Source organism: Strongylocentrotus purpuratus, unplaced genomic scaffold, assembly GCF_000002235.5.
Source record: "Strongylocentrotus purpuratus isolate Spur 01 unplaced genomic scaffold, Spur_5.0 spur5_scaffold_6, whole genome shotgun sequence".
NCBI lineage: Eukaryota > Metazoa > Echinodermata > Echinoidea > Camarodonta > Strongylocentrotidae > Strongylocentrotus > Strongylocentrotus purpuratus.
Window position 1 is genome coordinate 33,459,060 of NW_022145612.1, and position 21,003 is coordinate 33,480,062.

A 21,003-nucleotide genomic window follows, 5' to 3' on the forward strand; every position below is an offset into this window, starting at 1 on the left:
TATAAAAGTATATAGACATAGACTTACTTACACAGGAACGAAAATCAATGATATACCATGTTCTATTCACGGTGTTATGAATTTACATTACCTTTTTACCTTTAAACCTTTAAAAAAACTATCATTATATCCCCCATTCATGATAAAAATTAGGCACTAACAAAAAATACAAACAATCTTTTGTGATTTTGGATGATTACTTAACCTGACTGCTCAAGCTCCACAAAAAAAAAGGGGGGATTAAAGAGACATTAAGAGGACAAATGGCTGTTGTATTACATGCTAACTGGTGATACTGTTTCAGGCACATACCTATCTGGCAAGAACTGATTTCCAAAGATGATATTTTCCTTCAGGCTTGCGTTGATCAACCAAGCTTTCTGTGCTGCATATGCAATGGTGCTCAACTCTCTAATGGAAAAAGAAAAAAAGAAATTACACATGGATAAGAACATGACTTCTGATCAAGGTCTTAACATTTGTTTTACTGCACAATAGAAAGATTGCAAGCACTATTCCATGCATAGCAATTTAAGCTTACTCTTTTTAATCTACACAAATACAAACCATCATAGCAGACTAATGATTGGGGAACATGATGTCATTGGGACACACACATGTAACCTTGCCTGTCTGAAACAATTACATTGACAGTCTAGTGAAGATAAAGATAAATGGCAGTGGTGAGCATACTAGCTCTGCAAGTTCTCAAGCAGTTTGGGGGAAAACAAACATGGGAATACAAATAAATTGGCATAAGGAAATTTAACTTTTGCTAACTCAAATACAAAAGAGCTCCTGTGCAAAATAAGTAATTCATATACTGTGCAAGTCTCTTCACCAGAAAGTCATTTTAGGGTCATAAAAATAATCATTTCCTGGAACACTTGGGCCATATTCTACTTAAATTTGGGCCCGATGCCAGGCATAAATTTGCCAAAGAAAACATATCTGACGTCTAAATTTTCCTTCCTTTCCCGGATTGTAGACTTAGGATTGGGTTCACTGCAGCAGTAGAATACAGACCTTGATGTAGGAAATGTACCATGAAAAAGGATACAGTGACTAAAATCTTGTTTCATGAAATATTTTTAAACCCCTCTAAAGTGTTAGGAGCTCCAAAATGTTGATAGCAAAATTTCACTTAAATTGTTTCGCAATGTGAAAGAAGATGTCATTTAAGACACATTTCTGCAAAAAAATTTTAAAAATGTGTGTTAAAGTCAAATATTCAAGAAAAATAAAAAAAATTCTGCATACAACAGAAAACCCAAATTATGTATCTTTTTATCAATATTCGTCTTCAAACACATTTTTTTTTTGGAAGAAATCTTTGCAGACGTGTGTCTTAAATGACATCTTCTTTCACATTATGATACAATTTAAGTGAAATTTGACAGCGAATTTTTGCAAATTTGGGGCTCCCAACACTCTAGAGGGGCTTTAAGATGTCTGTTGTAAATACTTTACCACTAATAGGGTTGAATTCAATTTATCATGACAATACATGTCAACAATGCAAGCTCAACTATGTAGTCCTTACCTATTCCATCTGACCTCGCCATGTAATGTACTCATCTCACCCAGAATGGCAGAGAGCAATGAAGATTTGCCAGAACCCACCTGACCTACGATCATTGTCAGCTGACCTGCACAGTGATTTGAATAACGATGAACATGATTGTCGCATTGGGGCATGACTCAGAAAGGAAGGAATCATTATTTCATAAATTATAATATATACATGTATATATTTCATATCTAACCCTTTACTGGCTTTGATTAATGAGAGGAAAAATCCGGGGGGGATGCCACAGAGGACATTTGTCACACAGACAGTGCATAATGTCAACTATACTCCAAACAATGGTGGTCTAGGATTTTGATCCATGGCAAATAAAGACTTAAACAATGATATCAAGAGAAACATTATAACTTGTTTATTACTTATTTACTTCAGTAGGGCTCAAGGAGCTCCTTTGTTGATTGTATGACATATGCCGTTAATAGCAAATTTGATTATCAATTTGCAACATTAAATTCCTGACTACCACATTGGGCATAACACAACATTAATTCTACCTCAACTCCCAATCTAAACTCCAATTGTAAACCCAAAGGGTAACCCTATAACTCTGATGAAAAGGGACTGAGGGGAATATCGCTGGAGCATGATTTAGCTCACCTACAGACAACTGTGGGAGTGAAGGAAATTTGTACGAACCTATGAGACCCCACGCAGAAAACTTGTGCTGGCAAGAACAGATTTAGAAAGACAGCCTTGATATAATAGGTGTTTCTTTCAGACATTTACTCTAAAATTCATTAGAATATCTGGCACATGTTTCTTTTGGTACACGCAGAACAACATTTTCAACATGTTTCATTCCAATTCCTTGGTTGCTAGCAAACCTGTCTTTAAATACATTGATTATGAAGTTTAAACAAATGTGTGTGTACCTGCAGGAAGCTCGAGCTGAATATCTGAGAGTATAGGAGTTGTTGAAGTATGATCCCAAGTAAAGCCTCCATCTGTCACCTGATGGTAAAAGAGATGGATGTGTTGGTTAGTTATGCAGAATTTTCTTTTATTTAGTATACCAGGGCCCCATCTTACAAAGATTTATGATTTATCCAAATCAATTGCAAGTTTTCAGTCTCCTATCTATTATGTACGTAGTTGCAATTGATATCAATTCTTTGTAAGACGGGGCCTAGAGGTGTCAATGAGTTCATAATATAATTTCTTGAGAAGTAAGCTTTGTCATAATGGCCCAAATTTACAAAGGAGGTTTGTCGACAAACCGAGGTTTATGTGCGTCATACGACGTGTTTTTACAAACCTTGGTATGTAAAAAACAAAAGGAGGTATGTCGACAAACCTCCTTTGTGAATTCGGGCCACTGAGTCTGTGGTGTCACACTTTTGAAAATTGTTTTGTACAAAACAAGTCGTTAATGACTACCTCTTTCCAAAGACACTCTTTTAATGATTAAATCTTGACTATAATCAATGCACAATTTGCTTATCATTCTGATTTTGTTGAGGATGTAAAAAAGTTAACCGATCAATTTTTCTAATATTTTCTACTTCTATTCATGGCAGCAAGTAATGAAAGTAAAGCTCAAGTTCTAAAACTGCACTATAGTAGGAACAATACAAAGGTCACTCTGCATTGTTTATCATGCAGTAAATGGGATATTAAGACCAGTATTAAGTGGTAATAAGTCTTTTTATTAATGGAGAGCGAAAAAACACATATTTGCACATCTGGAATGTGAACCGACATATGGACAGACTGACCTGATTTGTCATCATTGTTAGCTTATGTACCTCAGGGCCCCGTCTTACAAAGGGTTGATATCAAACGCAACTATGTACATAAGAGATAGGAGACGGCAATCTTGCGATTGATCGGAGGACTTGCGATTGATTTGGAACAATCGCAACTCTTTGTAAGACGGGGCCCAGCTCCATGTATTGCATGTTTTCAGTCAACATCTAATATGTCAACATCTAATATCACGTCAAATTTATAATATCCACTCTAAGTTTTGGGGATTCTGGGACAACTTTATTCTTTCTCATTCAGCACTCAAGATCAGCTTCAAGAATTCATGATGTGTTAAGAGAATCTGGAGTAACTAAACACTAGACTAACCTTGAGAACCACATCACTGGAGAGAACATCTTCATGTGGGCTGTGTAGTCTCGTCGAGTCCTGAGCTCGATTGTTGGCTTGATTTAATGAGGTCTGGTTTGATCCGAGATCATCGTCACTATCTCCCAGACGGCGGTATGTCTCTCTGTGTGCCTTTTTATGAGATGACCTACTCCCCTTTCCTTTGGGGTCAATCACTAGGGTGTTAGGAACCTGCAGGGTAAAGGGGTTTTCTTAGACAAACTGAACTCTCAAAACAACAAAATCCACCCAGAGAGATAATTAAAACTAAAACTGAGTAAAGAATCTTCAACAACAAAAAGTCATAAATTTACCTCTAAATACATTTTTTTAAAAGGCGAAAATGGAGTAGGCCTACTCTGGTAAATGAGCAACCTGTTCCTTTTAAAGGGAACCAAAACCTTCATACTAAGTTACTTTTATTGTAAAGTTTCAAAGATTTGAATAAAATCTGTGAAAATTTGAACAAAATCGGGCAAGGAATAAGGAAGTTAGATGTGTGTGTGTGTGTGTGTATTGGGTTTTTACAGACGTGTATCAATCAGATATGATTATTTACGTCTGGGACCGACCTTTAAACGTCACCATCCGAAAGACGTGACTCAGTTTCGAACCTGCGTCCTCGGCTGAATCAGTTTGTAACTTCCACTTTTTAGCTGGATTACAGGCGCACGCCACAACGCCTAGTTAGAGCTTTTTTAAATGACTAGTCACTAGAGGGCGGTATTCAATTTGATGACATCGTCTGTGGACAACTGTCCATGCCTTTTGTACATAAAATTTCACAATTTTTTCGTTTTCTTTGTATTTATTTGTGTTCCTGATCCGACTTCATAATATGTGAAGTAGAATATCATTTTGCATTCTATATCTTGCTTTCAGGGGAGTAGATTATCTCAATCACAAGAAAGAAGGAAAAACATGAAATTTGATGTACAAAAGACATGAAGAGTTGTCCACAGATGATGTCATCAGATGATGTCATCAGATTGAATACCGCCCTCTAGTGACTAGCTATTTCAAAAAGCTCTAACTTCCTTATTCCTTGCCCGATTTTGTTCAAATTTTCACTAATATTTTTCAAATATCTTAAACTTTACAATAAAAGTAACTTAGTATGAAGGTTTTGGTTCCCTTTAACTTTCTTATTAGGTGGTTTGTCGTTTTCGACAGATTACCTATTGTTTTCGTCAGAATTTTCTTTATTAATTTATTTATTTATTTATTTATTTTTATTTATTTCCTACACTTTTTTGTGCCTAGGATAACTCAAGTTCGGTTTCGTCAATTTCATTCAATTTTGGCACAGTCATAGGTCATTGTCATGAGACGTGACAGGAACATTTTCAAGGTCATCAAGTCATCGTGACGTCATCCAGGCGCCATTTTGTGAAATCCCATTATCCATCATATCTTCATGATGCATAAGCAAAGGTCATTCATATTCATATCACATATACTTCAGGTCAAGGGTCAACAAGTCATGTCATCAAAGGTCACATAAAGGTCACGACGCGCACGTATGCGCGCGTCAAAATTTTAAAATGCTCAAAATCACGTAACTATTAAACGAGAGTACGAATCAGGTCATTTTAGGCATTTCAAAATTTTCCGTCCGTACGTGTCCCCGCGCGCGTTGTGCGCGTTCACAACGCGCGGAAAAGGTCAAATTCAAAATGTTTACATGATTTAGATTCCCCCTACCGTAAATGACAATTTACATTAATTTCAGTCACTCTTGACCTTTGATAAGACCGTGAGCGCGCGTCAAAGTTCAAAATCCGCGCGTGCTGCTATGGGCAATATAATGCAAATTTGATCAAAAATATCCCATTTTAAAAATCAAAATAGCTCTTCAGATAGTCCATTGACCCCAACTTTTATATCATGGTTAGAAAAAGTATGAGTTGGAGATATGATTTCATGTCTCATTTGACCCTCAATTAACTCATGACGTCATCATAATGGCCTCCCAACTCAAAATATCAATTTGCATATTATGACGTCAGCAGATTTTTGGAAAATTGATTGTATCTCTGTAAATATTAATCTATTTTCTTTCAAATTTTGATATGTTCTACCTAAGAATATTCTCTACAAATGTAGTCTCCACAATAATTCATTTTGACAAGGAGGCATGTCAATTTTTCACATTTTGCGTGTATTCTCTATTGGACATGACTTTTTCTCAAAACTGGATTCTACATTCTCGTCTTTCGCGAGCAATATCTCCGTCGTTTTATCTTTGTTTACGCTGAGCTTTCAGTATGTTGTAGCTGAGACAATAAGCTATCACAAGTACCCTATATTTTTCGATCAGATGCAGGGATCATGCTCATATTTCACTTGCAATGTGGAATTTGAGAATTCCATTTTCCGTTTACGTGTAATCTCTATGGGAAATTTTTTTGTATATCGGTAACGCACTTGACTTTCGCCCTCGAGGTCCCTGGATCGAGTCCGGGCGTCTCCAACAATTTTTTTTTTCTTCAATTTTTTTAACTTTTTGACTTGTCAATGATCATGAAAATTGAGGACAGACCACCTAATTCGTCCCCATGATGAATTAAATTTCTAGTAATTCTTTATTTTTGTAGGGGGAGGGGGGAGTTTAAGTCAAATTTATGCACCACAAACCATTCTAATTTCTAAATAACAATATGAAATTTTCATAAGATTTCTTTTCGTCTTTGATTGGAATATTGATGAGTAGGACTTAACTTCAGATATTTTCAAAAGTAACTCAAGTAATGTTTCATCTACAAGTTAATCACAGATGGAATGCATGGTGCACCTATTCAATTTGTCAAAGGTTGTTTAATACGGTCCTGGTACATGCATCTTTACCTCTGAACTGCTTGCATCAAAGCTGGATGTCCCATTTGCTTGGAAAGAATCACCGGTTTCCTTCTTTCGTCCATCGTCTTTCTCCTCTACTTCCGGAGCAGTGAAGAAAGCGGTCAAGCGACGGGTGCTGACCACAGCATTGACATGAAAGGTGAAGATCATAGGCAGAAGGAATAGAGGTAGACTCAGCTGATTGAAGACAGAGAGGGCGGCAAACGTGATGTCAGGGGTCAGCGGCTTTTCCGTCAGCACAGTGTACAAGCTGTAGGACTGTAGGGCAGCATGAAAAGGGAAAAGAATTCAAAGAATGAAACTTACTCGGCCATTGCTGCACATTATCCATGGGTGTAGGATTCTACTACTACTACTACTACTACTTCTACTACTATTACTGCCCCTCTGGAGTTGGCTCGTTGTATGTGTAACATCAACTTTTTTGAAAAGCCAGACTGAGGCTGCCTCCATCAGAGTCCGCCCCTTGGTGTGGTTTGAAGTCGGCCCGAGTCTGGACTCAGTCCCGCAATCAGTAGGTGTAACACCAAAGTGGACTCGGCACCAGCTTATTCGCGGAAGTGACATGACCCGTCATCATAAGCAGAGCTGCCAACCTTGTGCGACCAAAAAAAGGAATCATGATGGCAAAAAAAAGGAATTTCAAGCAAAAAAAAGGAATTCATTAAAACGAAACTTACAACCACGCGTGACACACTTCCAATGTAGAAATTTTCATTAATCATGCTGTTTCTTCCATACAAGCAGGTATTTTGTGTGTGGTTATTTTGGTATTATCGGCATTTCATTCTGTTTGAGAATATTTTTCTCTTCCAGTATGTTTTAAAATTAGTGTTCTATTGAATTTGTGATCAAATCACCATTTTAGGGCAGTTGTTTGATGTGCGGTATGTAAAAAAAAAATTATGAAGAAAAATCGTAATACCGTAATTTGGAGGAAAAAACAGAGTAATTCCGGCAAAAACGGAATGGTTGGCAGCTCTGCATAAGACAACATTACATCGGACACGCTTTGCTATCTGGATCTGGTTCATGTATAAGCTGTTGACCAGGCAGTAGGTAATATGGCAATTATATATTTATAGCAAAATAAAAAAAATATGAAGGTAATGTATTTATAGCGAAATCAAAACAAAATATGAAGGTAAGAGCTGTGCACGGACCGACTGCGATGTCCACGTCAATGAGAAAAAAACCGCGCACAAATATTAAGCGTTTGTTTACATGGAGTGAGCCCCAATGTCAGCTTGTGAAAAGGCAATGTGAAGACGGCCTATGTGTAGAAAGGCCCGAGATATGTGTAACTGAGGTTTAATGACTGAGGTGGCTTCAAATTGCAGGCGTGAGGCCGCCTCTTAGGCTGGCTTTAAAAGCCGAGGCATGTGTAACAGGGGCCTTGAATGCATAAAAATGTGATGATACTCACCGTCAACATCACCAGCAATGGGGCAGAATTTGAAACACCATCTATGACCAAAAGAGTAATAATCAGAGTTAGAAAAAGAATCAAATTGTTTGTTTGTCTGGATTTACATGCAAGACAATATAATCAATCACACATATGACTTGACTCAATATAAAATAAGGGATCCACCACAACAAAGTTCAAGTTAGGATTAAATGCCAAAACACTACTCATGAAAATTGATGAATATATAGGAACAGTGTTATCATGAGGTAGATCAAGATATGATTGAAAGCTATGATATCATATAGTATCATTGTGCTGTATAATCTATGCTCCATAATAATCAATTATATATCTTAGTGGGAACTTTGTTTTACAACGCCATCATGAGCTACTTTTAAAGGTCTCCTTTTGTAAAATGAAACATATCTACATTTTCGATGATAATCTTTACTTTGACTGTATTTTTATGAAAATGAAATAAAGAAACGAATGAATGAATGAATGCTTTTGGAATACTGTTAGCCCTAGAGCTATCATACACACGTAAACAAATAAACAATATTTATTATCAAATTATCAAACTTACTTAGAATGACTTTCCAGATATTTTGAGTGACAAGCTGCCCAATCTCTGCAGCACGAGAGTGTCCGATGGATGAGAGAAAGATGTCTTCCCAAGCATATAACTTGATAAGCTTAATCCCTTGTAGCATCTCGTTTGTCTGCTTCAGTCGACCGTCTGCACATGTCTGTAATATCACGCATGGGTTGGTGGTTCATAAAAAGCCATTACAATATTTTATTTCCTTACATAACCCACGACCACTATCTGCAAGTGTCTAATATATTACGACATAGGGGCTGGTGGTTGGTAAATAGACAACACAATTCATAGAACTAGCCATTACATTACTCCACTCTTTCCCAAGTGAATTATAGATTGCATACACAGTATTTTTCAGTCTAAATGGCACATTTGATTTGGCAAAATCAGGGGTGATAGTGAGCACTAAAAAAAAAAAAGAGGATTCGCGGGGAAAAAATGGCATCTAACAACATTCCCCCCCTTTCGAGTAAGAAAATTGGGGAAAAAATAGGGCAAAATAGGGAAGAATAGAGAAAATTAGAGGGAAATCGGGAAAATCGTGATAAAAAAGGGCAGAAAAAAAAATTGGTAAAAAAAAAAAAAAAAAAAATCGGGAAAAAGAAAAAAAAAATTGGGAAACCGATTTAAATCGGGTTTTTATCAGGCCTGCAAAATGTACATAGATATTGGCACTCTCCCAGTTCCAAGTTTGAATCGAACATGATGCTAAAGTTTCATACAAATTGTAAACAACTGCAAGATATCTATGACAAATCTGCTCATGGCCAATCACATTTAAGGATTTCAGTCACAAATAACAATTATTGGATCTTCTTACTGATACCAAATTTTAGGAAAGAGGGTCCAGGGCCCCGTTTTACAAAACTTGTCATCAGTGACGAATGACAGTCCTTGATATATGCTACTGAAATCCTTGCTTCTGATTGGTTATCAGCAGATTTGTCACTGATCTTTTGTAATTTGTCATTGAAAAAAGGCTTTGTGAAACAGGTCCCAGATCTTACCATAGCCCCTTTCTGATACTGAGCTGTTTTCTTGGCAATCAATGTCTGGAGAGGTATAGACAAGACGAAGATAGTTGACCCAATCAACGATGCAACACCAAGCTGGAAATAGAGAATGATCAGGTACCCAATCACCTAAGGAGAGAAAAGAAAAAGAAATAATGAAACAATACATTGCTTTACTATGGTCACGTAATAATTTTCTATTGAGTGAGCCTGTGACTACTAAATATGCAGGCTATTAGATGATTAATTCTCTACAGGCTGGACAAACCCTAATGCTACAATAATAAAGATACAAAGGAAATAAGTCTGAGTTGTGGTCATTTCTGAACTTGGGTGCCAGTTTCCTTTGTTCCAAACTGGTGAAAATCTGGCCTTAAAAACATCATGCAGATCTTTAAAAAGGTTGCTAGAGTTTTGCATATTTTACACTCTGGAAATCATGCATCAATAACCATACTTCCATCGCATTAACTGCATTTGGCTGCCAAAAGATTGTACTTTGATATTCTGTTCTTGGTTTTATCTCTTGATTTTCAGAGTTGAAATCAGTTCATAAACTGAAAATCATCAAGTTATAAAGGCACCCTATTGCAAGCAATATTGATCACTTATATTGAGTTCATTTTAATATCCTTGCTTTATTATGCATATATTGATGACAGTCATGGAAACAATGATATTGGGGGAGGGGGATTCGTTTAAAAAATGGGTTAGAGAATAAAGAATACAGACCCAGCTGTGTTTAAAAATATATCTGTAGGAAAATCAAACAAAGTTAATAGAAGAATTGAACAACATTCGGGGGACAACAATACCATTTCCTACCATCATATTCTGGATTATTACAAACTTGTCACCACTGTAGGTCTCAAGATATCTAACTTACCAAGTAAGGAATAGACCAGACATAGTGTATCCATTGGAAAGAGTTGAGGATATTAGTAGCATCCACCGACATGTGGTTGGTAATCTGTCCCATAGTCATTGATCCACCCGTCATTGAGTAGCTTGAGAGACGAAGGGCCTTACTGTAGACAGCAGCCTGCCATGTCAATATTGAAGGGAAAAAAATAAGAACAAAAATGTAACATCAAAGGGGAGCAATACACGGGTCCATATTAAAATTTATGGATGTTTCTTTCTTCGGGACCTAGTGACAAGTTATTCCAGTAACCTGAACTAAAATACTTGGAATCCGGTCTGCATATATTACTTGTTGATCTGTCAGGTAAACATCTAGCAAGCTTTCTGGTTGTCAAGAATAACTATTGTTTAAAAGGTATGCATAAGATTTGAGTATGTCGGTAAACCTGTCCTTTGCCGATTATGTTTTGCTCACTTTATTATGGATTACATACTGGTATCCTTAATGTAGGAAACAACAGTTTTAAATCTACAGATTGGATGTTTTGACTAAAAATGTCGCCCTATCAGTACCGGAAGGCTTTACATTGAAATTCAAACTTTTGTTGTAAAGAGGGTGTATTCATTTTTATTTGAAATTTGAACAGCACATACCTGAAGAGCGGCCTTACAATGAGCGGATTCCATGATGACACTATGATAGTGATGTTGGTTGCACAGCCGCTGGAATATAGACTGTATAAACAAGACTACCACAAGTACAAAGCCATTGGTGAAGAAGTCATACCAGTCTATATACTTGTTAGTTGATGGCTATTGGAAAATAATATCAGAGAAGAATCATTAAACATCATGGGAGGTTCATGCAAGGTGAAAATTGAGTACTTATACCGGTAATTCAATCAAAGAGGGTCTAATAGATTGCCATTTTATTCAATTATTATACTTTTTTTCTTGGGGGGGGGGGCATTCACATCTTTGGGGGGATGCATCTAATTATCAATATGAATAAATATTAGAATTCCAAATTTGGTAACAATTTAATCTCTGAGAACTTCATAATTGAGCAAATCAGCCATATAACACAAAAATCTACTGCACCTGACATGATTTCGCCTAAATCCAAGCATTCTAAAAAGAACTTTGTTAAGAAGTTCACAATTGAGGACGTCTTTTCCTTTTACCGCTTCGCTTGCACACAAACAAAAACTGTGCTGAATTAAAGTCTTTTATACAACTACACTGCAAAAAAATGATGTGAGTTAGTCCTGCTATAATGTACAGGGACCCAAGGTTCTTGATGGAACAAAATTGGAGACTTCAAAAAAAGAATGATCCAGGCTTACTTCTCCCTGACACGGGTTCCAAAGAGGGTACTTAATATCTTAATGGTTACTTCAACATGTAACACTTACCAACTGTAAGCAATATTGGATACCACACTTATGGAAAAGAGAATTAATATATGAAAAAGAAAAAAGTCACAAATTTCACTTTTATTGATAATAAAACCACATTGACCCTCTCGATTAAAAAGTCTATGTGAGCCCCTTCGAAAATGAAGTGCTGCTGAAAGGTCAATGCACTCTCTATGTAAAGAAAAGTACTAATTAAACATCTGTTTGTCACAGTAATAGAGTAAAACCTTGCTTCCCTACCTCGTTGCCTCCCCCGTCGTCAAACGCTTGTGCAGTAGCGTATGCAATGATCCCAGATATGAGGTATGGTGAAAGAAAGGATGAGGAGTCTCCAAAGAACTTGATGATTCCTCCACTTATCAGGCCAGGGTAGAATGCCTTCAGGTAAACCCAATACAAGTTTATCTCCTTACCTGTTGCTTTAGCTTTGGCCTGAAAAGAAAAGGAAAAATCAACACAATGTAAAACATTCTCAACCCTTACTACAGTGTAGATCCATATCACCTGCTGCTGCTGCTGATGTTGATGATGATAATGATGATAATGATAATAATAATAATAATAACAAAATTGATAAATAGTGCAATGACTATCAAAATTACAAGCTAGAATGTGCACAACGACGATGATGATGATGACGATTTTTGTATGACTCTTATAACAAAAAAATGGTTACTACACTGTATATACTATTTCAGGAATATTCTAATAATTCTATTTCAAAGGCACTGTAGCTTGGGCGATGTTAAAAATCAAACATGGCATGGTTTTATTTATTGTGTTCACCTAGAACACCTTGTGCATCAGTCTCTTTCATGACTCGCAATGAAGCTAAAAACATTTTGCATAATGATCATACATGTATGATAAACATGTGTTTTGATAACTTTAACGATAGCACTATGTAATCAATACTGCATACCGGGTACCCTGATATTTGCCAACAAGAAAATGTGCTCAGAATTTTCCATCATAAACATGTATGGTCATGTTCGAAAAAGAAAACACTTGAAAAAAATGACTACCGGTATGAAGAAATAGATAATCGTAAAAGAAAAAAAAAATTGATATTGGGTACTTGAGAATGAAATGTGGCATGAAATTTAACCTGGTGAATTTTTTTTCCAGTAATCTTTGTAAATTGAACAAACCAACTTTAAGGTATGTACAAAGTCAATGCAAACCTACACTATTGTCTCACAATCCCACACATCATGTAGAAATAAGTGCTTTGGGTAAGAGAAGAAATCTGGCCCAGTTTACAAGCCAAAATCATAAGGCTCAGGCATAGAGTTCTTTTAAGCTATTACTGGGTACCTGACATAAACACTAGTTTAAAGATAAAGACCAGTTCTGGTCATGCGATTGCATTGTGAAAGAAACATTGTGGAATCGACCAGAAAAGGTTGATCATCTAGCGTATTGGTGTGTACTGCAAGGTTTTGGAATCATCAAAATGATAAGAAATTTGGCCCAGTCTTGGTAAAGTTACAAGCACTGTACACAGAAAGATGAATATGGGACTACGCGACACGTGCGCGACACGTGCATGATATCTATCAGGTCCAAATAGATATAATAGATACAATATTTTACCAAATATATCAATTTTTAGGCGGTTTCTCAGCAAAATTTGTATCAAATTAGTCAAAACATATTCTTTCACAGGAGGCCTAAAACAAAAACTTGTTGTATTGCCCTTTGCGACAGACCCAAAAATCTGAAAATCTACGGTCGGCATTTTAAAAAAGTTTTTTTTTTTACCGTTTTTCAATTTTCTTTTTTAATGAATACAAAAATATGTATTTTGTTTGTTTAAATGGGATATAAATGCATAATATCAAATTATTCCCAAATTCTCACTTGTCTTCTGCCCTAGTTTCAAAATCTTAAAAAAGATATGAATGGAATGATGACGCTGAAACACATGTATAAAAGCATTAAAAACTGAGAAATTTTAGCCAAAGGAGGGCGGGAAAAAAAAAAAAAAAAATCAAATTGAAAAATATCGGCCCAAAGAGGGGGAGAAAAAAAAAGTTTAGAAAAAAAAAAAAAACTTTTCCAACCGACCGACCCATGTTTTGGCACCTAAAGGGCAATATAACAAGTTTTTATTTTAGGCCTGATTGGTAATAAGAGCTTTCATTTCATTTTTTGAGAGGGGGGGGGGCATTTCCAAAACTGGTCTTTACCTTTAAAAGAAGAATAAAATGAAGCTCACCTGTTCCTCAGCAAGTACTTTGGCAAACCTGCCACCATTGTGATGGACAGTGTGAGTCTTATTGAGATTGCCTAAATCCTTGATCTCCAGGACATTATCATAACCCATCGTGAAGAGGGAGTTGAGCCACCAGAAGAGGACAGATGATGGTAGGTTACAGTATCCTTCATAGTAATGCATCTGTGGATCCTTGAGATCAGCTGGGAAACCTTCCTCTACAGTACACCACTTCAGCACCTGCCAAACACAAGTATTGTTCCTAATTAACTCTTACAATGCCAACAAGTTTATCACAAATCAAAATCTTATCAGAGAAATTTTAAATCACGATGCCCTTTTTTATTGTGCATCAATTCAACATGATTTTGTACAATACTTTTCACGAATCTCTCTACCGTGTTTTACATTTTAATCTGAAAACAAAGCTTATCTTTGCCCAAGCACAACACGATATGTATATACAATATCAACATTTGGGTGGTAAAAACTGAGAAGATGCTTAAGGGTTAATTTTTTAAGTGAAGGGGTGTAGATCTTGAGAAATTATTTACTGCATTTGGTTAAACACTTGATGAAAGGCAAATTTTTGAGAAAACAATCAAAAGTTGTGATAAAATCATTACATGTTATCAAAATTACTTCTCTTGTTTTTATTTCTTTACACATAAAAAAATAAAATGATTATGGAGAAGGAAGGGGTGACAGCTAAAAACATTTGAAAGTCATAGATATGTCTTTAAAACTGTCTTTAATTATGTTAACAGAAAATATTCTGCTGGTATCCAATAAAGTGCACATACATGTACATGTACATCTTAGAGCAGAGATGATTCAAGGTTAAATTTTTGATATGGTAATTATAATACATGTATGAAAAGGTATAATTCAATACCATTCATTAGCTTTGAGAAGACTGGAATAATCTCAATAAAGTTATATGTGAAACAATCAACTTAATTTATTAAATCAATTTACATTCAACACCTTAATTAAAAAAAAATTAAAAAAAGAATACCTCATCAATTCTAAATCCACATGTACATGTAGATCAATAGAATATGAATAACATACATGTAACATGCAATATATAACATGTAGTGTCATGCACTAATTTCTTTCTCTTTTGCATGTAATTAAACAATTTTGTTATCAATGCTTCAATATCATTCTTATTTAAACTAATCTGAAAAGTTTTGTATGATTTTTTAAAGTCTTAAAAATGGCAAGGTATGATCATAAATACCATACAAATGAGGTTGATTACTGTTTAGGGGGGGAGGGGGTATTGTAGCTAGTGTTCGTCTGAATTTTGAATTCATACATAAAGAACTTTCCAATCGAAAAATGTTTTTTGGTTTGATTGAAGTAGGAAGACAGTCTGAATTTTGATTATATCAATAAAATCAGCGATTTCAGAAATTCTGCCCATGTTGTTACATTCCTAAAGATTTTAAATATTTTGAATTACCAGAATTAATCTTCCATTATCATTATCATTTATTTCATGAGAAAAGAAATTTACCTTGACCCTGATAACATGCAGCTCGGTAAGGCATACCAAAGCAATTAGGGCTATTGATGCAATATTGAGGTCCCATCGTAAAGTACCTAGTGTGATCTCATCAGGATAGTAGTAGAAGAAGGTCTCAAAGCGCACACATTCAGCGGCAAGAAGCAAGAACCAGTACAGGATCTGTGGCACCAACATGGAAGGGACATCCCAGTACTCCATATGATGGTAGTAGACTGCTGCTAGGATGGACCCAATGAGCGCTGCGGTCGGGGCCACGTACAATCGCGGTGAGGTCGGCTGATCACTCAAGGTATCTATATCTGTGAGAATACCTTCTCCCACCTTGCACAGGCATAGTGTTATGTAAATCACATAGATGAACCAGCGGAACACGTGGCCGGGGTACCTGGTGATGTACGGGTGCTTGGTGGTGGTTCTTGCGTTGCAGCATCGGACGAATATGAGGACCAAGCAGAAGAGAAGTATGCAGAAAGCATGCAGGCATGTCACCAGGAGGTCTGTGAAACAGCCATTAAAGATGGTGTGGGGCAGGTCCCAAGAAAAGGGAAATAAGCTGTCTGTTGTAGATGAGTTCACACCACAAAACCAGTCAAACTTCTCGATCTGTGATTCCTCCATTATGAATCCTTGTATCTCCCTACATGTACGAATGCTGGTAAAAGTGGTAATGCTTCATTCATTCCTGCAAAATATATCAACAACAAAAAAGTTATTGTGGCAATTTCGTCAGAGTGAAATTCTGAGAGCTCATATACAGTACATGTACATTTCATTGGTATTTAGCTCAGAAATAACTGGTTTGAAATATGATCACACAGATAATCTTTATTTGATCAAGCCCCAAAATATTCTCTCCTTTAATGCTTGAAAAGGATGATTGCATTTACATATAAGCTGATGCTAATTTGTTTCAGATCATTTGAGATTACTCACATCCCAATAGGAGATTAAATTGTCCAGAGGGAGAGAGTGAGACAGCATACAGTAATGGATAGTGGGGGGGGGGGGGGGCAAAAGAGAGGCTGGTTGAGACTTGAAGACCAGTGAGTACATACAAATGAGATAAAGTGAGTTAGAAACAAAAATATATAGAAAAGATCAAGATACACTTAGTACTTGTGTTCACAGTAACAGCCGTATTGCCTTGCAAATGATACATGTTTTTTTTTGGGGGGGGGGGGGGTGGGGGGGTTGTAAATTTGGCACATTTATAACCCTCAATAAGACTGAAAAAATATCAATGTACACATGTAAAAATGCAATATAATATAAATTAATCATGTAAGAAATATTTTTTTTTAAACACACATTAACATCAACACCAAAAACAAATATAAATCACCAGATTGTGAACTATGGAATCTATACAGCTGTACTGAATGTCTAGAGCATAGAATAGTCAATGTAGAACCACGGACCTATGATCGAAGGAACTGTTCCGTCGAATATCCATTCGTAGTAGGTCCATGGTAGAACAGACTGGACAAACTGAGCTTTGGTCATGAGTCAGCATAATACCAAGTAAACATTGTGATGTATTGCAAAGAACAAGAAAGCAGAAGAATACATACATACTTTGTATGAATTTAAGACCTGTACTGAATGTCTGGAGCATACATGTACATGTAGAATGGTCAATGTAGAACAGACTGGACAGTGCTGTGGTAATGAGTGGGCATACAGGTAATCCAGGGGTCAACGGTGTGATGTGAACAAAGAACAAGAAAGCCTGTGAATACAGTACTTTGTGGGAGTGGTAGACCTCTTACATTCATTTGATCTACTCTTCCTGATTGTGACTTATTGTAGTTGTGCAGTGAATAAAATATAGCTACCAGCAAATATTCCTCCCCCCCCCCCAAAAAAAAAAAAAAAAAAAAAATTGGCAATATTTCAAGAAACTTCTTTATCCACAGTATCAATTGCACCAGACCAAAGATGTACATTTGTACCTACATGTAATCATTCAGAGCCAACAACAAACTATAATGTTTGCCTGCTTCTACAGTCTAAAGTCTGTAGGTATCACAAAAAAATCTAGTTATTAATGACAAATCAAATAAATAGCTCAAACAAGTTGATAAAGTACTTTGTAACCCTTGGCACCATGTCATTATTCTGGTGTACTTGTAAGCTACATGTAACATGTTCCACAACTTTATTTAGGCATTTTTGTCTTTGTCCACGTGGAGAAACAGCCCTGATCCTGCCCACTATGTGAACTTTGATCAGAAGAAATGGAGGAAGGACCTAGCAATGCGTACATTTCATTGTAATTCCAAAATCACATTGCATATCAATTTGGTAATTTAATGAAGAAAAGGGTCCAAAGTTTGAGGAAGTGAGTTTATGGATCGTGTTTAAAAGTAGTGATCAAATACAACAGGGCAACATGTTATTATCATACCATAAGTTGGGTTTGTATTTTTCTTTTGATCACATCTTCTCTGGATATAAGAAGACCTGCTAAAATTGCAAATCTGTTGCCAAATATTTTGATAATTTCTTATTTAATTCTAATGACTTGGTGGTAAAATATTTTCAATATCTTGTCAACTTTATTAGTTAATAATATTATTAATTTTTTGTTATGGGGGTAGGGATTGGGTATGAACTCATCACCAATGGCATGTACAATGTTAAATGACACGATTCGTTCCTATTTTCACGAAGTGACGGTAGTGGGGACAATCGTCACGCAAATTGTACGCGATTTTCCTCACTACCGTCACTTCGTGAAAATAGGGACGAAGTCATGGGCTTTTCAAATATACTCTGGTACAAATTTGGGGGTTTGAAGATAAAATTTTAATTAACTAAATGCTCACTTTGCCCTTCCTTCAAAATGACATATTACTCAGTCGTTTATTTATTCATAATCTTCTTTGTTTGTCATTATATCCTCTCTATTCCTGTAGCATATCCTTCTCCCTCTCCCTCTCTTTCTCTTAATTATATAATATATTTTATTGTATCTTCTTTCCCATTCGAATTCTTCTCTTTTCTCCTTTACATATATCCTCTTTTTAAAATTTATAATCATAGCCTGACCTAGACAGAGAGTCTGGTATGGGGAATTCATAAACAAACTTAAAATTGTCAGCTATCCCCAAAGATAGATGGTAACCTTGCCGAAAGTCAAATGTTTATAGGAAGAGAGAAATTACTTCATAAGACTTACATGTAGTATGTACTTTAAATTACCTTTAACTTACAACCATGTACCTGATATCTTAGGTGTATTTCTGACCTAATGTATGTTTTGTGTACCAATGTATGTATTTTGTCCTGATGTTTTGTTGTTGGTGTCTGAATCTGATGATAATCAGACCTTGTGGATTTGTATCAATAAACTTGAAACATGCACAAGGTCTGGCAAAAAGTTTGTCCCTGTACTGAAGTTTATCTTACATATCATATCAGAGAGTTGGAATGGATCCATTCCAACTCCCTGATCATGGAGAGGGAAATTTACCGATGTAGTTATTAAATGTGTGAGTTTATGTGTGCAGTGTGTGTGTGTGTGTGTGTGATTGCTGATCTCATCACGCAGGCTTCAAGAAAACGGACAGATTAGCTGAAAGTCGTATCAGGACAATCAACCCTCAGAAAATTAATTACCCCCCCCCCCCACCCGAAAATTACCCCCTGTTCATTAAAGGCTAAGTCCACTCCAAAATAATTTGCTTTTAATGGATGCAGAAAAACAAGAGAAAAAGAGCAAAACAAGGAAGTTATGAATTTACAGTATTTACAGTATGAAAAACTGTGGAAGTTAGAAAATAATTACACAAATTTCCAATTTGGTTATCAGTTTGTGACATCATTGCCTCACTATTTATCAATTGCTTTATATATTTTGATCTCATTAATTTGCCTTTTTATCCCCAAAACTTGATTTCCCCATGCCTCAGGTTATATGATTTGTATCATATTGCATGCATGACATTTCACAAAATCTTTTATGATCTTAGAAGATTTGATACTATTTTTTGAATATTGTATACCGATATTCATAATCATAGATTTTTATGAATAATTTATCAAAATTCAAATTTTTCATGATTTAACAGAATAAAAATATTACTTTATATTAATGCAACCACATAAAAACATAGGGACTATTATCAATATAACTTGGATGCGCGATGCTGATGTGAGGAAATAAGGATTTTAGGGGGAATTATTTCACTGGCTGCCTGCCGTAGCAACAAACAGAATTGACAAAAAGACTCAACTCCGTTTCCTTGATGATCAGCCATAGACGAAAGACTTCATGCATGGCTGATTGTCAACGAAACCAAGTTTAGTCTTTTGTCAATTCTGCTTGTTGCTAAGGCAGGCAGCCAGTGAAAACGAATTTGTTTGATAAAATTATGGAAATGCAAGCACTAGGTCTACTTTAAACAAACAGAACTTTGTTATTCCTAGCTCATTTTTCCTGATTGAGGTGTCATATGAGAGGGCAGAAAATCAACTTTTTAGAAATGAGATTTTCTCTTTGAAAGCCAGATACCGTCCGCCAAATGACTTTTTGGTGCTCTCTTCCATCATACGAGTTGCATCAAATGAAAGAGGAGGATCTAAGCTTTACAAATATGTGTCATTTAGTAATTATAATTGTGATTAAGTTATGAATAACACATGGATAATTCTCGGTTTCGTTTTTTCTGGAACGCACTGTTGACTCTACTGTATATTCATGCAAGTTAGAGAACCCACCCACTAGACTCGAGCTCAACGAGTGCCCTACCCGTCCGGGCATGGGCGAGCGCTGGCCTGGCCGGGCCGTGGGCTAGTCACTGCAGCTCCAAGAAACATGCATGTCTGATTAATTTTTCTATAAAACTAAAACCTCTAGGCTAATAGTAATAATCTTGGATTTCATTCACTATGGCATGTTTTGAGTTCCACTGTAAATGACGAAAAATATAAAAACAATACTCACGGAGTAATAAAGTCACACGAAGACCTACGACGGTGTTACTCGATTTTTCCTCAAATGTCAGGAATATTCATATTTCCAGTGCAGTGCAGATCATATCAGCAGTACCGGTACGCGACTTTGCGTTTTACACCCTGGCCTGGACCTTTTCCCAATAAATTTCAAGGAACCGACTGGGAAAAGTCTATCCATGACAAGATATTGCGCGCGCACGTAGCTCTTCTGTCCAGTGTCGCGGTACGCGGTACATGTACTTTTGTATCGAGACGTACGAGTGAGAGAAAAACAACGAATAACAACAGAAGGAAATAGAGAAAAACAATAAATAATTAAAGAACAGAGAGGAAACAAAGAATGTCATAAGCAGAGAGAGAAAACAAAAACTAACTTGAAAGAAAGAGAGAAATTAGAGAAGGAATTAATCAAAGTAAGGAAAGAGAGAAACCAAATAA

General features: G+C 36.2%; 1 protein-coding gene across 3 annotated transcripts in view; it reads right to left on the reverse strand.

Moving 5' to 3' along the window:
• The window catches only part of LOC115918270 (ATP-binding cassette sub-family C member 9-like), a 42,847-nt gene extending 22,205 nt beyond the window's left edge, over positions 1-20,642 (reverse strand). Inside the window, exons 1-14 of one of the 3 annotated variants that reach the window (XM_030972040.1) lie at positions 20,555-20,642; positions 15,595-16,288; positions 14,073-14,309; positions 12,092-12,283; positions 11,088-11,246; positions 10,456-10,611; positions 9,564-9,698; positions 8,539-8,701; positions 7,968-8,008; positions 6,530-6,799; positions 3,662-3,874; positions 2,461-2,539; positions 1,544-1,649; positions 313-411 (exon numbers count right to left, since the gene is read on the reverse strand). In XM_030972040.1, coding sequence (XP_030827900.1) covers positions 313-411; positions 1,544-1,649; positions 2,461-2,539; positions 3,662-3,874; positions 6,530-6,799; positions 7,968-8,008; positions 8,539-8,701; positions 9,564-9,698; positions 10,456-10,611; positions 11,088-11,246; positions 12,092-12,283; positions 14,073-14,309; positions 15,595-16,224 — 2,480 coding nt within the window. In that variant the 5' untranslated portion in view covers positions 16,225-16,288; positions 20,555-20,642. Of the gene's footprint in view, positions 1-312; positions 412-1,543; positions 1,650-2,460; positions 2,540-3,661; positions 3,875-6,529; positions 6,800-7,967; positions 8,009-8,538; positions 8,702-9,563; positions 9,699-10,455; positions 10,612-11,087; positions 11,247-12,091; positions 12,284-14,072; positions 14,310-15,594; positions 16,289-17,024; positions 17,096-17,181; positions 17,214-20,554 lie in introns of those variants that run through there. The other 2 variants (XM_030972038.1, XM_030972039.1) reach the window with 2 other exon arrangements.
• Positions 20,643-21,003: the final 361 nt, after the last annotated feature.